General features: G+C 43.8%; 2 protein-coding genes across 2 annotated transcripts; both read right to left on the reverse strand.

Annotated features, from left to right (window-relative positions):
- Nucleotides 1–59: 59 nt before the first annotated feature.
- mgarpb (mitochondria localized glutamic acid rich protein b) lies at nucleotides 60–12,481 on the reverse strand. The gene is made up of 7 exons (XM_084687874.1): nucleotides 12,248–12,481; nucleotides 8,950–9,050; nucleotides 8,328–8,376; nucleotides 7,819–7,830; nucleotides 5,986–6,417; nucleotides 1,644–2,639; nucleotides 60–878 (listed from the first exon to the last, which is right to left on the reverse strand). The coding sequence occupies exons 1-7, from the start codon at nucleotides 12,318–12,320 to the stop codon at nucleotides 841–843; spliced, it is 1,701 nt and encodes a 566-aa protein (XP_084544000.1). The 5' UTR covers nucleotides 12,321–12,481; the 3' UTR covers nucleotides 60–840.
- Nucleotides 12,482–13,524: 1,043 nt separating this feature from the next.
- On the reverse strand, nucleotides 13,525–16,813 carry rab33bb (RAB33B, member RAS oncogene family b). Its single transcript, XM_084687025.1, has 3 exons — nucleotides 16,405–16,813; nucleotides 15,317–15,495; nucleotides 13,525–14,938 (listed from the first exon to the last, which is right to left on the reverse strand). Exons 1-3 carry the CDS (start codon nucleotides 16,621–16,623, stop codon nucleotides 14,584–14,586), a joined length of 753 nt encoding a protein of 250 aa, XP_084543151.1. The 5' UTR covers nucleotides 16,624–16,813; the 3' UTR covers nucleotides 13,525–14,583.
- Nucleotides 16,814–18,280: the final 1,467 nt, after the last annotated feature.

Genomic DNA, 18,280 nt, shown 5'->3' on the forward strand with positions numbered 1-18,280 from the left:
ACAAAATGTGTTATTTAAATGCATATTTACAGTTGTTTTTATTTATCTGTACAACATTCTGTTGTGTGGCCAAAAAAAACAAAAAACAAACACAAGTATCGTAACATACTCATTACTACTTAATATTTATATGATATTAAATATTATACTCTAATGTTTGGGTCCTTTGGAGACAATTGATTTACATTTGTAGTTTATATTGTTTTCATAAAGGTTAGAAGAGTATCGGACAGTTAGCAAACACCATTGCTCCATAATAGCCATTAAGGAACTGACATCACTTTTTACTTTTGGTATACAATCTATCAGACAACTTGAAAAAGGCTACTTTCAACAGTAAAGTGATTAACTTTCAATACATTCAATTGGTCATGTAAATAACATTTAATACATTCAACTGGTCATGTAAATAACATTTAATACATTCAACTGGTCATGTGAATAAATTGTAATACTTTCAACTGGTCAGGTGAATACATTTTAACACAATCAACTGGCCACATAAATAACTGAATACAGTCAACTGGTCATGTTTATATAAATACGTTCAATGAGTTTTGCAATGGCGGCACCTTGAGTTACTAAGTAGTAATTGGAACAAAAGTCTAATGTCTAAACAAATCCTAAACAAAGTGCCTATTCAAACCTTAGAAAAGTGCTAGACTATTAGCAGACAAAAAGGAGTATATGGTTTATTTGAGCTATGATTGACCAGGGTCACATTAGTGTTGCTGACATTGGAACAGAGTGGAAGAACAAATCAGAGCTCATTTTAACTCTGCGCTGTATGTTTCTGATTGACAGCTGGTGAAAGTTCCGGAAGGCACTTCTCTGTTCATCTCACGACTGGACTGAGATCACGGCCAGGCTCTCAATGGCTGAGGATAACAACAAAATAACAGGTTTGTTCAGAGGAAACTTCAATGAGTGCACTCTACTAAACCTACTCATATATTATGATGCCTAGAGTGTCAAGTGCTGTTCATAGAATTAGAATTAATTGAACGGACATTGCACCAAAATCTCAACCCAAATATGTTTTCTTCATAACAAATAGATGTAAAATACATGTCTAAACAAGAATTAATAAATGAGTCCTCCGTGAAGAAATTATTGAATGTATCAAAGCTCTGATGCTACCGAATTCTGTAATGGGTTAATTAGCTGTAATCGTTGCTGTACCCCCTTCCAGAATTAGAGGAAGATGTCCGTTCTGCAGATTCAAATTCTATGTCTTTTTGTCTATTTACCTTCGCAACTGTACTATTACATCACAGAGCAGCCTCTTTTTATTGGATTGGCCATCTCCTGTGATGCTGTGGGCATAGGCAGAAATTAAATGGCCTGTTTTTACTAACTTTATACGTGAATTTTATTTGAAAATTGTTAGGTTTTGGTCATGTTTTTCCAAGCTTCCATGAGCTTTGTGAATTAGGTGGTAAGTTGACAGGCTCACAGTATTCAATTCAAAAATATATAAATAAAGCATCTTTTAGCGCCAAGCGCACACTAAACTAATATTGTACAACATTGAATGATGCCTGTCAGTTCCCACTGATCAGAAGTAAAACGGAGGGTCTTCTTGACTGTCTAGGCCAATAGCAGCAAAGTAATAGACTAGCGTGAGCTATGGCATATTTTACCTAGCCCTGCCATGGGTGTTCCCTCCTCCTTGGCTTCCTCCGCTATCTCCACGGCTCCCTCGGAGGTGCTCTCATCAAGCAAGGTCTCCACTGCCTCCTCCTCCACCTGGAAATCCGCCTCCTGGACTTCAGTGCCTTGCACAGCTTCCTCTTCCACCCCAGGTGGCACCACCTCCGCCTCCACAACAAGGGGTTCCGCCGCCTCCGAGGCTGGCCCAGTGCTGTGGCAGGAGTGGCAGTGCTCTACAGCTGAGATCTTCGGAGCTGGCTCAGCTTCCTCTACTGTCGCTTCCGGCAGGACCTCCAGGGCGGCACTGACCGAGGCTGCTGCCAGGTGGGCCGCCGCTATGATGAGGGCTTCTTCCTCGGATATGGCCTCGGCCCCCTCAGCCGCCTCTGCCACCTCCAGGGCTGGTTCTGCAGACTCCTCCACAGCAGACACAGCTTCAGTTGGCTCTTCAACTGCTGTGGCCTCCTCCACTGCAACAACCTCAAGAGCTGGTGCCTCAAGAGCTGGTGCCTCAACAGCTGGTGCCTCAACCGCTGGTTCCTCTGCCTCTCCCACCTCTTCTACTAAAGGAGCGGAGGCTGGAGCCTCCTCAGGGAGGGGGGTAGCTTTGTCCTCTGCCTCATCATCTGCAGCAGAAACACCCGCAGCAGGGGTCTCCACCTCCACAACCAGAACTACTTCCTGCGGTTCAGAGGTCACTTCCGCCTCCGCTTCTTCTGCACCTGCGACATCAAGAACAGCCTCTTCAGGCCTGGGCTCCTCCATCTCCCCAACAGCGGAGGCCTGAACCGGCGCTTCCTCTTCAGCCACCACCGCGTCTCCCTTGACTGGCTCTAGAACTTCCAGGGATTCCGGAACATCCCGGGCCTTCTCCTCCAGGTGTCGCACGGCGCTTGCGATCCTTGTCTCACCCACGGATGCCGCTGCGATTTCCACTGTGGAGCTGGTCAGGATCTTCACAGCCGTCAGGATGTCAGAGACCGTCCCTGGGACCAAGGAAGAGGACGTGGCGAGGTTAGCGGTAGTGGAGTCAGTAGCACAAAGACTACATTTTGAATTCCCCATCTTATATATATTATTTATATATGCATTACACTATTCAACATAACATTGGTCTTTGTCATGCTTGTTTTGTTTGAGATATTTTTGTGGTGTCACAGTGGCAACATTATCAACAGGGATTTCATGTTTCACCTTCGCAGTAGAGTAAGCGACAATATTGTAGTATGGATGGGTACACATCACGGTCACAGAACATCCACATGGCACTCACCTCGCCCGCCTCTCCACCATGGGGGTGGCACATGGGACGTCTCTGGGGCTCTACAGGGGACTGCCAAGCCATATCATGCTCCATCTTACTTTATACATTATATAACATCAACATGACATCCACCTAACACAAGAGGGCATTAGTACGAAATGGCATCAGTGTAAGCATTCATCCTTCAGACCAGCAGGAGGAGCAGCAAGGCTGAGGCTTTTGGCAAAACTGTTGACAATACTGGCACTAGTCTATCCTCCTATGGAAGGAATGTTTTATTTTCTATGCCATCACTTGCATGAGAGCTAGCTGTGGTCAATGTATAGTTTAAAACAGGGGTTCCCCATCCTGGTCCTCGGGCCTCCCTGCCCTGCATATTTTAGATGTTTCCTTGTTCCAACACACCTGATTCAAATGAATGGTCGTTAGCAGGTTTCTGCAAAACTAGATAACGACCCATTCATTGGAATCAGGTGTGTTGGAGCAGGGAAACATCTAAAACATGCAGGGCAGGGAGGCCCGAAGACCAGGATGGGGAACCCCTGGTTTAAAAGATGTCCACAAGGCAAATCTGTCAATAGAATTGTTGTGCAATAAAGAAGGACATGAAACCATCTCTCCACAGTGAGAGGAAAGTGTGGTTCAAGGAACTGGAATTAGTTTAGGTTCCAAGGACCCGTTTAACAGGTTCAGACCTGTCAACCCCACATGCTGTGGACAGCACTTTTAAATAGACTACGGTAGTGTATTTCAGGACTAATGAAGAAGAAAAAATACCAATTGTAATGATATTCTTCCCAACCATAAATATGTCCCATATATATATATATATATATGTATATATATATATATATATATATATATATATATATATATATATATGAGGTTACATACTTCAGTATATATAACGTAGTAGTAGTATAACAGGGAATGTCTGTCATCCATAGGAGCATGAACAAGGCAGCTATCAGTTGTATCAACACTACAGGAATGAGGATGGCGGATCAGTAAGGCGTCTAAGGCAACAAAATACAATCCTAAACTAGGAGCATTGTAGCAGCATGGGTGGGTGTGGACTGGATATTCTGAAAGGAACCAGGTGCCTTCTGAACTGGTAAACTGGTGTGGTTGTAAATGTTTAACAAAAAAATGCTTTTACAAAATGCCAACATTAAGAAATTGATTTGAAGGTGTCGGGCTGTAGAACATTGTGCCCTAAAAGGAGCATACCCCAAGGTAATGAAGAAAAATCTGTTACGTCATAAAAAGCAATATTAAGTGCATTGTATATGCATGCAGTAAAAAAATGCAATTGAGGACGAGATGTCATGACAACGTCTTTATTGAATGACTTCAATTTCCTTATTTAGTCAGCAAAACATTCTCTAGATTAACACGATGGCGCATAACTTGGTCATGGCGACAATATACCAGACAGTAAAAAATGTCCAATGTTGGTAGAGAAAACAGACGTGTTTGGGGGAGGCTCATGAAAGTTTCCTAGATCTTTCCTTTCACAGATAAAAGATAACAAGAAAAGAAAAAAATGAAGAAAATGGCTTAGATTCTAGAGGTTGGAGACAAAAGTGTGAGGTGATTGAAACCCACCTGGCGTGGCACAAAGAAGTGTGTCACTTGTTACAGTGTCATATGTGCCTGACGTGTGTGTGTGTGTGTGTGTGAAGCGCCTTGGTTACAGGAGGGCTTGAGTGCAGTGTACGAGTTGTGGACTGATCGCAGTTACACGTATAAGCACTCCACAAGAGGCAAAGGCGGGTTCGGTAAAGTAACAAAATAAAATAAATGATAATCCCTAAAGTCAGGTGAAGTAAACTGAAGGGAGACTGGCATCAGTTCTGTAAACTGCTGGTAAGGTTTGACGGTTTTACTGGAAGTCATCTCACCCCAAGCACTAATCTAAGATCAGCTTATTTCAACAATTACTAAAAGGGCTCAGCTTGGCATTAGGGTAGGGGAAACCAATCTTAGGTCTGTGCTTGGGTGAGTGACTTATCCCTGGAGTAGAAGTACAGAATGTGACAAAGAAGGGTCTGACAGGGACGCTCGTTATATACAGTACCAGGAAGTACACCCGGGAGCCAGACAATATTTTTATACGGTTCCATTTACAAAAAAAAGGTTGCGCTTGGCTCCCATTGGATATCCACTACTCCCTAAATAATTGAGCTGTATGACATCTCCGTCAAAACCTTGTTCATCTCATTCTAGAAAGGTGTGAGAGCAGCACTGTGGGAGAGAGGAAGAGAAGGCTGAAGCGGAGGGAAAGGCTCAGGAGCAAGAGATAACAGGTTTTTTGGTCACATTTCACAATAAAATGCAGCAGAATTAGCAAGCCGTTTCATTCCCTTATTTTATGAAATCCAATGGATAAAATTATTTTTGCATAAAAACCTTCACCGGCTTTGTGTCTTCAGGTAGCTGGAGTTCCCTGCACTTTTATCTGAATTGTCATTACGAATCAAACTGAGTGCAAACTGTTTTAAATTGCATGAAATCCTGCAGCCCGATTAGTGTAAGAAGTCATGTTCTCCCTTTTGAACCATTCAGTCCAAGTAAAGGAAATCAGGGTGCCATTTTGTGTCCTGGGTTTTAAGGGGCACTTAATCTTTACAGCTGTTACTCAGTGACTCAGGACAACTGTACTGTATACATTCAAAACTCCTCAACTCCCACCCCCTAAAACCCTCTTCTTTACACTCCTCCTAAAAAACTGTGAATGTGATAAGTAGCCCAAACTGTAAAAAACGGCTCTAGATTTGCCCAGATAAGAATCAGCATAAACTAAAGTGTCCTCACAGAATAAAAGTCCACCTCTGCAGTTTATTGTCAGATGTTGTAGATTTGGGTCTGGGGATTGGGTAGAGCAGGGTGGGGTAAGGTAGGTAAGGGGGAGGGGACACCAAGACTAACCCAACCCCGTCCTCTAGGTTAACCTTTAACCTCTGACCCCACCCCCGTCTATGCTGCGACCTCAGCGGTGGGCGCCACCTCAGCCTCTGGGGCAGGGGCGGTCTCAGCAGGGGGGGCAACTTCCTCTACGACCGTACCCACACTCTCCTCTGCAGGGGCCTCGGCGGGCGCCACATCCTCAACGGCGACGGCTTCCACGGCAATGGGAGCTTCGACGACGGCCTCCACGGCAACGGGAGCTTCGACCACCGCCTCTGGTGCTGCCTCCTCCACCACTTCCACCACCGCCTCAACGACAGGCTCGGCAACGGCCTCTACAACAGCCTCGACGACTGGCTCAGCCGCAACCTCTGCAACCACTTCGGCCGCCGGCGCTTCAGCTGCTGGGGTATCTATGGCAACAGCTTCAACAACAGCCTCGGCAACAACCTCAGCAACGGGCTCTGGTGCAGCAGCAGTCTCCGCTACTGGTTCTTCTACAGCAGCAACAGCCTCTACGACCACCTCGGCAGCCGGTACCTCTACCGGAGCTGGTTCAGCAGGAGCTTCTACGGCCACGGCTACCGGTGCTGCTGGTACAAGAGGAAACGGAGAGAGTGAGGAGGGGGGGGGGGGGAGGGGTCAGAGAGGATGCCATGGAAGCTAGGACACATGCCAGCCGAAAGATTAGCATTAGCGCTAATATAGCTAGCCTTCAGTGGGAAGAGAAGCCCAGGTCAGTACCATACCCAAAAGGCGAGAAGCATTTTAAAAGGGGCTTAGCGGTTAAGGTTTTAAAACTTCAAATGACATTAGTAAGGATGAGCTCAAAACAACCAGGTGGCAGAAATATATCTTCAGACAGAACAAGGCCAAAGACTAGGTTCAAGCCTCAGTTGACCTCCCATTTAGGCATGTACACAACTGGCACACCTCAACATGCAAATGCAATTAACAGTCAACACAGATTTATTTCTATTTCTATTACATTCAATAATGGTTGTCCAAAGACCCACAAGAAGCAACACATCTCAGGTAGATAGGAGGATGTCGGTCGGTAGCCGGAAAAAGCCACGACAATTAAAAAGTGTTGACTTTGTTTATTAGAACGAGCTCGGATCATTTAACCAATCAAAGCGGTGTGGTCAGATGAGTGTAGCACATGGGTTACAAACTTCCTTCTATACAATGAAGACAAGTACAGTATAGTTTCTGCAGAAAGTTTCCTTACAAGGCACAGCATGTGGTCAGCAAGTTGATATACTTGAAAGACTACACCTGTCAATATCGTGACTAATTTAAGCCTTTTCCTGCATAGTTTCTCTTCACTGACCCCTGTCTGAACAAGTGAGACCTTTATCTATATGTAGACTGGAAGGCACTCTACAAAATGACCTCTGACCTCAGAGGGAGAGAAGCCTCATACAAAAGCTCTACGTATCAGCGGGGAGATATTCAAGGACGGACAAAAGCAAGTTGAGTTGTGGTTTGGTGTGCATTCTATGGAGTTGAAGATAAGCACTTGAAAAAAAACATTGTTTTATCAAAGTTCAGAGTACAGAACTTGTTTCTCCCCTTTTATGCACAAGCAAGGTTTAGCTTCCAGATATGCAGAACCCCTGTGGACTCAAATATGCATACATTACATAAGGGCTTGTATGTGTTGAGATGCATTGCTATGGCTGTGAAGGTCATGTTGGCAACAGGTCCCCTTCGCTTGGCAAGTTATGTCATTGGGTGGAGTACTGGCATGCTGGGTAGGGATTGGTAAAAAAAAGCATGAGGGGTGTGATGACCAGAAGGTTAGTGACTAGTTAAGAAAAACAAAATGGCTTCCACCATGAAGTATGAATGAGGACTCCCTCCTCAGGAATGTGTGAAGAGAAAAGCCAAAGGGAATTGTTCATGCCAGATGGTGCCAAAGTGAAAGACAGACACATGCAGTCCACACGTTTGCACTGACATGCACGTGGTTTAGAGAAAATACTCACCCTCTTCCGCACCTGGAACACAGATACAAACAGTTTAAAGTGGCATCTCAGGTTGTGTATTAGTGGTATGGGTGAGCCTTTGCTAGACCATGTATCCATGTGAACCGGAGGGAGTTAACTCTGGCCGAGAGCAGTGTGCCCGGGCTCTCTGCCACAACACCCTCGGTACGTAGACAAACTAAATCACTGACGTATCGACTTTGACAGGCCAGATAAATGTGATTCAGATTGATCAGTCTACCATGTTGGCTTTGGGTTCCACCGCCAAAACATTTTGCCTCGCCCAGCGACGAAAAAATCCCCTTTGCCATTTCACAACTACCAAATTAAAACAGCTAGGCTTGACTTACGAGCACAATGCTACTTGCACGTAAAATGTGTTGTCCCTGACGGAACCCTCTTAGAGCTTGTCTATTTTGGAATGTGTGTTTTATGGGTATATTAGTATATGTCTCATTAAATAGGTGAAAAGTAATTTGTGTGTGTGTGTGTGTGTGTGCAGTACTCACTTTTTGTAGTGGGGACTGCTGTGCTGTCACCATTCACTGTCTTATAGGCCTATGGGGGACAGGGAGGAAAGTCAAGAGGACACTTTACTTTCCATAGAAACAAACCTAAAAAGGCCACCACTACTACCAACTTCCTTAACTATACCCAAAAAAGCCTTTTATCAACATATTTACATTCATCATTTAAACAAGTTGGTGTTTAAAGAACATCTAGTTAGGTCAAGAAAACTGAACTATATACTGTTGGCTAACCTAGACAGGCACTTGTTACAATGATGGGGTCTACAAAGACAAAGACCCAATTGTGCTCTTCCACAGCCTGATCTATGGTAACGTCTAGGCTTGTTCCATGACAACAGTCACCACTGAGACCAGTCTCTGGGGAGTGAGCGCTGTGCAAATGCACCATAAGCTTCTACTGGGAAAAAATGGCCACCCAGACACCACAAATGTACTGGTGGCAGTTTGGCAAATGGCAAATGACATCTGACTGTTACTCTTTTAAAAGTAACTTTATGACTACATTTGTAGTCTCACTCAATCTTTGCTACAGATTCAGAACAGCCCTGTAAAAATGTTGAGAGATGACAAACGGGCAACAAGACAAAAGGGCTGTACTTACGTAGACCGCGGCAGCCGTGAGGCCTCCACCACACAGCACGACGTACACCACATTTGAGGATCCACCAGGGATCCCGAAGGACATCTGCCGTGCTGGAACAACTGAGGACAACGTGGATGAGTGGGGGACAAAGTTAGGGGACGGACCAGGAACCAAACACACAATCACAGCTGCATTTTACAGAGAATACAGTAAGTGAGTCTTTTTCATACACACTTGCTTTTGTGAATTGTGTACCACAAATGATTCTATGGAGCCTTAAACCGTGAACAATATGACTAGAGAAGGTTGGTGGACAGGAAACATCTGTGCCCAGTCCATAGAAACGCACAGATATATGGAAGTAATACGCTTTTGAGAAGATGCCATCTTTAGTATGGGTAAATGCTGGGTTAAGCCTCCAACTTAAAATCTCAATGCTTCAAAACAATTTAGCATAGTCATGAGCTTGATCAGGACGTAGCAAGTCATTACAGTCCACCTGTGCCTAAAGACAGCCGTATTTTGGTACGTCAACAAGCCTACCGATCCTTTAATCTAATTAAGAATGGTGCTACGCCGGTCATTTCCAGCACCAGAGTGGAAAGTGTTCCCATAAGCCAAACTGGACACATGTACAAACCACATTTCTAACAAAGATTCCTTGTTTGAATTTTAGAGAACCAGCCCATTGTGCCCCACTATACACGATGAGGGTTCTCCTTTCCTGCAATCATCTACCAACTCATTCATGTCATTATACCATACTTTACCCATATCTTCGACAAGTAGGCTAGTCTATTTTGTAGGCATTGTGCAGAGGAGCTTAGAACATTGCACTTGAAAACACATTGGAAGTCAAGGCCCTGGTAAATCTCATAATGGGCTGTTGTTGTTGTTGTTGTTGATGATGATGATGATCGTGATTGTATTCGGGAGGCAGTGTCAGGTCAGAAACCCTGCTTTGCCTGCTTATGGGATTGGCACCAGTGCATTAAGGCTCTTCCATAAATAAAACCTCCGAGCACTACCTTCACCCAAACACTGGCTAAGCTATGTATCCAGACATGCCGCGCACACATCCATGCAAACATCTACACCCACAGACATACACACTATCGACTATACTTTTTGGCCACTATATAACCCTTTGAATGGATCTTGATGTTTTATATAAATACATATGGCCTGTGCTGTAATGCACAGTTCCTGCAGGTAATAAGGAATTGGTTTCAAAGTTCAAGTGAAGGCTTGAGGTCAGATTTCACAAAAACGAATAAGGTCAGCATGGAGTCCTACGCAACAGTGACACACAGAAGCACACACTTTCTATATGAGGCACTATACATGTGTCGTGGAAGCGCACCAGCCTCGTGTGAACAGCAACAAGGGAACACAATGTACAACAAGCTAACCCAGGCTAACCCAGCCCAACCCCCCCTCCCTTCCCTCCCCCCTCCCCCTTGCTCAATCCCTCCTATCTGACACGTTTCATGGTCTCGCATTTCATCCTGCACCTCTGCAGAGCACACACTTACATGGAATTCTCCCAAGCGCACAAACACACGCACCAACTCTTCCAATAGATAGTATTACGGCATACATTTTTAGAGCAGAGACTACTAGCTTTCATTAAGCCCCAAATGCAACACCACTGTGTAATTGCCTCTCATTACTGATACCCAGTCCTCCATCACCTCTCTCCTTCTCATAAATATTAAGATCTGCCCAGGGTTAATCTGATCACAGATCAGTGACAACTTTAAAAATGGTGACATTGCGATCAGCTTTGACCCAGCAACACTAATACCTGTGAAGTACTGTTGCCTGGCAAGTCCAAGTGCAGTTATATATACAGGTAAGCAGTTAATCTGTGGCAGAGGTCAAACATGTCAGACAGGACACGCATGTGGCCTCTTCACGGTCAGTCCCTCCCTCCCCTGGCAACTGGCGCAATGTCAAACAAGTAACATGGCCAACGTGACACACGTATACCATGTATGCATGTACACAAGGAACGTGCAGGCAAGGGGAAATATGTAACATGCTAGGCTAGGCCTGGCCTGGCCAGGCTGAAGCTAGGCCCCTTGGCTGCCAAGGAGACTGAGTGTTATGTAAATCAAGGGCAGATTCTGTCTGCTCCTTCTACTGAATAGAAGGCATTTTCTCCTTTTTTGCACACATGTGCTTGCATACTGTGCACAGTCTCACACACACGCAAGCACAGGCACACTAGGCCTGAAGCCTTCCATGTCAGAAACATCGATATGAACATTAGTCAGCAGAGTAACCTGCGGTCAATTTGACTTGAACAGAAACAAAACATACTTCAAAGTCCAAGTGAGTTGGATTCACATAGCTGTTTGCAGCTTGTTAGGTTTTCCTACAAAACAGGAAATTGATATACCATAAGGGCCCCAATGGCCCCTGAGAAAACACCACATTAATACGAGAAAATATATTGTCACTGGACAATCCGCGAAATATTTAACGTGGTGTTCTAAAAATGCATGCCAAATCCCACAATCCCTGAGCTTGTGTAAAATGTAGTCTCCATTCTCAACACATTCATGCATATTTTTATAATTAGATTTTTCTAAACGGATACAATATACACTTGACGTTATGTCAAGGTGCACGAAACTCGACGCTCAAGTTATTGCACACATTCTGCTTTGTTCTATATAATCCATACACTAGCTCTTGGACACACATTCCCCCCGCATGCGAACATCCTCGGACATTTGATATCATTCATTTTTCATGAACGACGAAGTTGTGACATTGCACAACGTTCTGTGCAATCTAATTTGACGCCATTCGTTATGTAAAAATGTCGAAAATCTTATTTTCGACTGTGATCTGCGGTTTTTTAAATCTTTGTGCAGTAAGAACTGCGTGTTCCAAAAAGCAGGACACACCTCCTTTTGAAAAGGGGGCGTCCTGCCTGAACAACCACCGAACTAGGCCTAATGCTATATCGACATTCAATGCCACTTCTTGCATTTTTACATAGTAAAACATTATTTAAAATAACATTTGACACAATATATCATTTTATTATGCCTTTGTGTATGACACGTATGCTGTGCAGGGACAAAACGTTCTACAGTGCAATATTGAGGGACAAATGTGGGACAAACAACTCGAAAGATCACATTTGAGTAAATGGAACGAGTGTAAAAACAATCGACATTTAAATGCATTTCGAGGCACTGATCTGGACCTATGCAGACAGAGACGCAGTATACGTCGAGATGCACAGCAGGCACTTATCTAACAAAAGTATTTATTGCCGTCAATATGAACACAAACTCACCATTTCTGGATGATGGTGTAATTGTCTTTCGTGCCAGAGGCCCGAGTCTCTGTATTGCCCGTCTGCAGAACATTTCTGTTAGGTTTCAGTGTGCGATACGTGCCTTCAACAAGAGAGTGGAGGGATGAGTGGCGTCTGCGCACGCTGACTGAGGCGATGCAGCTGGGAGACTGGAAACTCTCAGGATGGGCAACCCCCCCTCCTTTTATAGTCTGAACGTCACTCCCTTTCTGGCGAAAGGGCAAAATAACACGTGGTTTTGGGGTCTTGGGGACTGACAAAATAGAGATCATTTTCCGGGTTGGAAACATCTGCATATATATATTTTTTTTAATAAATGTTAGGGGTTTGTGCAAGGTTCCAGAACATCTTATCGGATCGTGAAGACACTTCTAAGGTTTTGCACAGGTAGCATGCTCTGTCATGAGCCAACGGTTAGGCTATCCGTCACAGAAAAGTATACATTTTAATTATGCACATTAAATCATAGCCGTGTATTCAGAATGAATGGGCCGGTGTCCAGCTTCTTTTGTGCCAAATCCTAGTCAACAAACTCCCCCCTGCGATGTTTAATGGAATTAAGGGCCTTCTTCTCTCGGAGGCTTGGGATAGTGGAAGGTCGTGCACAGAGTCCATGTTAATGATATAAGACTTAGCCGCTGTGGGCCCTCATCTGCGTGCTCAGCTTTGACTTCCATGGCCTCACGCTGACTGTAGGTCCTATGATAATGCACGGGAGAGTATAGTCAGACGAGAATCGCTCGTGTCTTGACGCGAGGCCAACGTGTATTAAGTGGTATCCGCGCACGCAACCAGACTTTCTATAGGAGGATCAAATGAATGTATTCAGTTGAATACATTTCCCTGTGTTTAAAGGCAAGGTACGCAATGTTGTTGAGAACCACTTTTTTGTCATGTTTGTCATGATTTGGATACAGTGCCTTGCAAAAGTGTTAAACCCCCTTGCTAATAAATCACTAATTTCACTGGATAATAATTAATACATATATTAATTATGCAAAATATTGGGCTGGCTACCAGACTGGTAGAACATCTGCAGTAACCTGCTACACATGTCAAAGTACCTTATTTCTTGGAGAGCTAAATGGGCTTGGAGATTCAGAATCTCATAATGCTCATCTTTGGCACCCTCTTGTGGATCTTAAACAAAATAATGACACCAAAGTGAAATGAGGACTAAGTGTTATTTCAAACAGTAGATATGTTAAACATGAAATGAAAAAAGACGGATATCTAAGAGTTAATGGATAAAACTGTTTCATTTTACATGTAACTTTTATTTTTAAAATGTACTTAAAAAAGGTTACATCAGAGCTTGTGGCACATTCTGGAAGAAAAAAAAACACCCCATCTAATGTACATGCAAACAACAACATTCCAAAATTCCCCTACAATTTCCACTATAAAAAATCCCTGAATTTGTGAGTTCACAGCATAACCTGAGGAAAAAATTTCAGTCAATCTGAGAGGCAAAAGCAGATGACCAACAGTTTCCATTTTGGCTTTTAAACTCCAAAAACTAAACTTTCAAAATTCTTTCTTGCAAAAAAGAATGAGGACCTAGAGGTTCAGATAAGGAAGTCTGCTGAGGAAAAAAAGGAATTAGGAGAGACAGCCTTCTTCTAGGCAGCGACATGGTGAATGTTGCACTAACATAACACATACTGTGCGCACACACTCTTTTTCTCTGTCTGTGTTGGTGCACGTGTGTTGCAAGGGTTGTTTTAGAGTAGTTTGTGCACACCATGTGACTTGAATCTTTTTCTAGAGGCTCAAGCAAGCGATCACTCACTGTCACACACACACACACACACACACACACACACACACACACACACACACACACACACACACACACACACACACACACACACACACACACACACACACACACACACACACACACACACACACACACACACACACACACACACACGACCATAACATGACTGCATCACGTTGTTTTCTAGTGCATCCACAAATAATCGATTTGTTCCAGTGCTATTTTGCTTTTGGGAAAAATGATTTAACATTGATTATTTATTGCACACAATTTAAGACAGTCTTAAAACCAGTATATCAAACTTGGTTAGATTAGAAAGAGAGTGCTGTAGACGGGAATACAATTAAAGTTACCAACTGTGCATGACCAGGCACGACCACGTACAATCCAAAATGGATCCACCTTCAACCCTCATCAACATTACTCCAGTCTTTCAGACTAAAATAGATGAATTTCGTATACTCACTACCTGCTAATCATACCACCCGCCCATCACAGAGGCTGTCCCTAGGCAGGAGAACGCAGTTCAGTCTCAGCAGGTACACGACCACATGTTCTTCTCCGATCTCTTTTTAGCCGGGATTTTGAAAGAGCTTGTGTGCCCTCCAACCGTGCTCTGCTCTGGCAACCTCCTCTGTCGGCTCAGTCTGGCCCCCACAGCTAGGAACACAGCCTCCACGCTCTCCTGGTTCTGGGTTCCAACCCCACCTCCTCGTCCTCCTCGTCCGCCCACGCCCTTCTCCCCCTGGTCAGGGCTCTTGGCCGAGGTCTCGAACAGCGTCATGCCGTGGGCCTCTGCGAACTTGGCCGCCCGCTCCCTGCTCACCTGCTGCTCGGCCCGGTCGCCACGCTGGTCACGGAGGTCGATCTTGTTGCCCACGAGGAACCTGAGAAAAAGAACACCGGGGAGGAGTTTTTAAATGATTCCTTAATGAGATCTTTAGAAAACATACAGGGTCAATATTGACCCCTACCCCTCCCCAGCCTCCCTGCCAAGCTCCCCAGCTGAACAAACGGAGTCACAAATGGCATCCAACTCGTCAGCATGAGCACGTGACTTGAATGTTGAGTCTGGGACCAACTTCAGCATCAAACCCTGACCTCTGTTCTACCCTCCTAACTGTCTGGAATGGTGCCATCATGTCACTGGGACAGACAGAATTGTATTTGATTTGACTGGATGTAGTAAATCCAGTGACGCCGAGGACTTTATTGTTAATTGCTCTGACGCCGTAATCATGATAATCGTGACAATGACGACCCACCATGGGATTTCCTGTCCGAGGGAATTCTGGCGGCACTCCTCAATCCAGGCAGGTAGCCCATGGAAGGAGGCGGGGCTCGTGACATCATAGACGAAGAGCACAGCATGCACGTTGCGGTAGTAGTGATGCACCATGGATTTTCGGAAGCGCTCCTGGCCTGCCGTATCCCATAGCTGCAGCTGGGGTGGCACAACGAGAATGTTGTCAACAAAATGATTTACCCACGTTCCCACAGCACTAACCAATAAGACACTTTCACAAATCAAGAAAGATATGTAGTCATATCCATATAAGTATGAGACTGGTGAATGAGAGTATAGGACCACAGACCATGTTCTGCTTTCTCAGTATGGACACTTCAGCATGTGTTTGTGTTAGTGTCACAGCTCCCTGCACGTGTGTATGTGTTCATCTTGAATGACTAATAAAGTATTCGTCTTTTTCTAAAACAAAGTTTCAAATTACTTCAGGGACACTTCCTCAATCATTTGGTTGGCACAACACAGAAAAGAAGAACTCGGAAAAACCCTCTCCTCCTCCTATTTGTACATAGAAAGCATTTCACTAAACAAACAAACAAACATGTTTAGTTGACTTACTTGCAGCTACTTGCTTTGGAGTCATGGTTAGAAGAGAAATGGCTGCATATCAACTTCTTGAGCGTGTGTCAGTAGCAATTAAATAAGATCGTTCTATCCCGAATGTAATTTACAAAGAGCCTTATTGATCTTATGAAGGTAGCTGGAGGAATTTAACTTTAAACAGTGCCTCCACAGTGTCAAACAAATTAAACTGGCCACAGCCTTTGACATGGACGGGTCAAATGATTCATAAACATAGAACATGTTTTAGCCTAAACGTTGTAAAACGTAGGCTACAAATTATACATGTTTTAAAGTAGCTACTTGATAGTTACATTTAGTTCAATGATAGAACAATTTACAGCACTTATGAATCTATTTCACAGCGAACGTGCTTAAAACAAAAAAAACGTGTTTTGTTCGCACTCAACCCGTAGGCCTACGTAAAATAATGCCCCGAGTCAAATTTAAAGTGTTTATCATTCGGTGACACAAAAACTAAATTACCTTGATTTTCTCGCCTTCAATATCGATAACTCGCTCACGGAAATCGACTCCTATCGTTGCCTCCGTTCTATCCGGGAACTCTCCGGCGCACCAACGGTGGGTAAGGCAAGTCTTTCCAACATCAGAGTCACCTATCACGATGATTTTAAAGATCCGACATCGCGCTGGAATAGAACAGACACTGCTAACTGAGTTGGAGAACTCCAATGAGGAATCCATATTGGGACGAAACACCAAACGTGTCTCAGATACAATCGATCAATTATTTTCTTGTAGGCTACTTGATAAATGATAAAACTCCCGTAATCTTTACGGCAAATTGCTCAGCATCACTGCCACTGTGCAGTCTTTTGAAAAGACAATGGACTGCACTTCTGAGTGTGAGTGTGCTTGTCACGCAGTAGGCTCCTTATTTTGACAGCGTGGTAATAAATACTCGCGAGAACCAGAGAGAAATGTTCGGAAGTTATTAGGTGAGTTCGACTTCATGCGGCGCCGGTGTCGCCTGCAGCCGCCTGCAGCCCGGCAGCCAATGGCATTCTCAGCTTCAAGGCAGCCGACTGGCGCTGCATTAAGTTGAACGCGCCTACTGCGTAGAAAGCCTACCGTGATTCTCATTCATTTTTGCTGTATAGAACATTTTTATTACAGGCTCAATGTACACATGGTAAAAACAACAACAACAACAAACAACAATACATACAAACAATTCATTACATAGAAATATGGAAGGAAAAAAAAGGGCTAAAAAAGGCACTCATGCCAGTGTTCCCAGATCTTAGAGGTGTACTGGACAGAGGGCCAGGGTCTGTCATCAGATCAATTATAACATTTGCAGAGCGGTCCAGCCCACTCATAAGCTTAGAAGTAAGCAAGCGATCACTCACTGTCTTTCATTCAACGAGGTCATGAAGGTGGTTAGACCCACATTGTATAACAGCTCACTGGCTCTAGTACTCCCGGGTTTCTTCAGGAGTATCCTAAGACAATCATTATAGGCCACTTTCAATTTACATAAGCTCCCCCTCTTGTAATTCACCCAGAGTGGAGCAGTATCGAGAGGGGTGCAGTAGGCTCTAACCAATTCATTTTAAGTGTACAGTGGTGGAATTTTCTAACCAACATGTTAGCTTGGACATAGAGCAACTTCTTCTGTCTGAACAATGAGGGCATCATGCTCCAACGTGTCTGTAATAATGTGCCGTAAGTATTAGGTACTATTGGACACCCACAGAGTTTGCCCAGTAAGTTGGAAGGCTGGGAACTTAATATCCATGTCATCCTTAGTTGTAGTTATGCTTCCGGAGTTTTACATTTAAGATAATCCAGCGACCAGACCCAATGGACTCTACATTCCCCTTTTATCGGCCAAAATAGATTAAAGTTTATTAAATTCTTTATTTTAAATATCAAAATAAAGCAATATTGGAATTAGGAGAAAGAACAATTTGTCATCATAGCCCCACCACCCACCCCCAAAAATAATCTTATCATACAAGAGACCACAGGTTTAACTTCATTTTTAAAAATACTTTTATTGCATTGTATATTTGGTACCTCTTAGGTGTTTGTCAACAGGGGGTAATTGTCTTACATATGAAAAAAGAAGGCAGGCTGATCTTAAAGTAGAGGGAGAGGAAAGAACACAAACCATCCCTCACAACCAAGTTCAAAATATACGTTCTGGGGCAGCGGACACACACTGTTGTGATTCTTGATTCAATTTCTGCTTCAAACTGACTATTTTTATACACAAAAACACAATTAAAAAGCTACTGGTGGTCTGTTATTGTTCAAGATCTTCAGGTGGCGCTAAACACTGCTAAAGAAAATCAAACTGTGAAGAGAAACAGCTTAGAATAATGAAAGTAAAGAG

The sequence above is a fragment of the Hypomesus nipponensis genome, chromosome 22, assembly GCF_054491055.1.
Source record: "Hypomesus nipponensis isolate SF chromosome 22, ASM5449105v1, whole genome shotgun sequence".
Lineage (NCBI taxonomy): Eukaryota > Metazoa > Chordata > Actinopteri > Osmeriformes > Osmeridae > Hypomesus > Hypomesus nipponensis.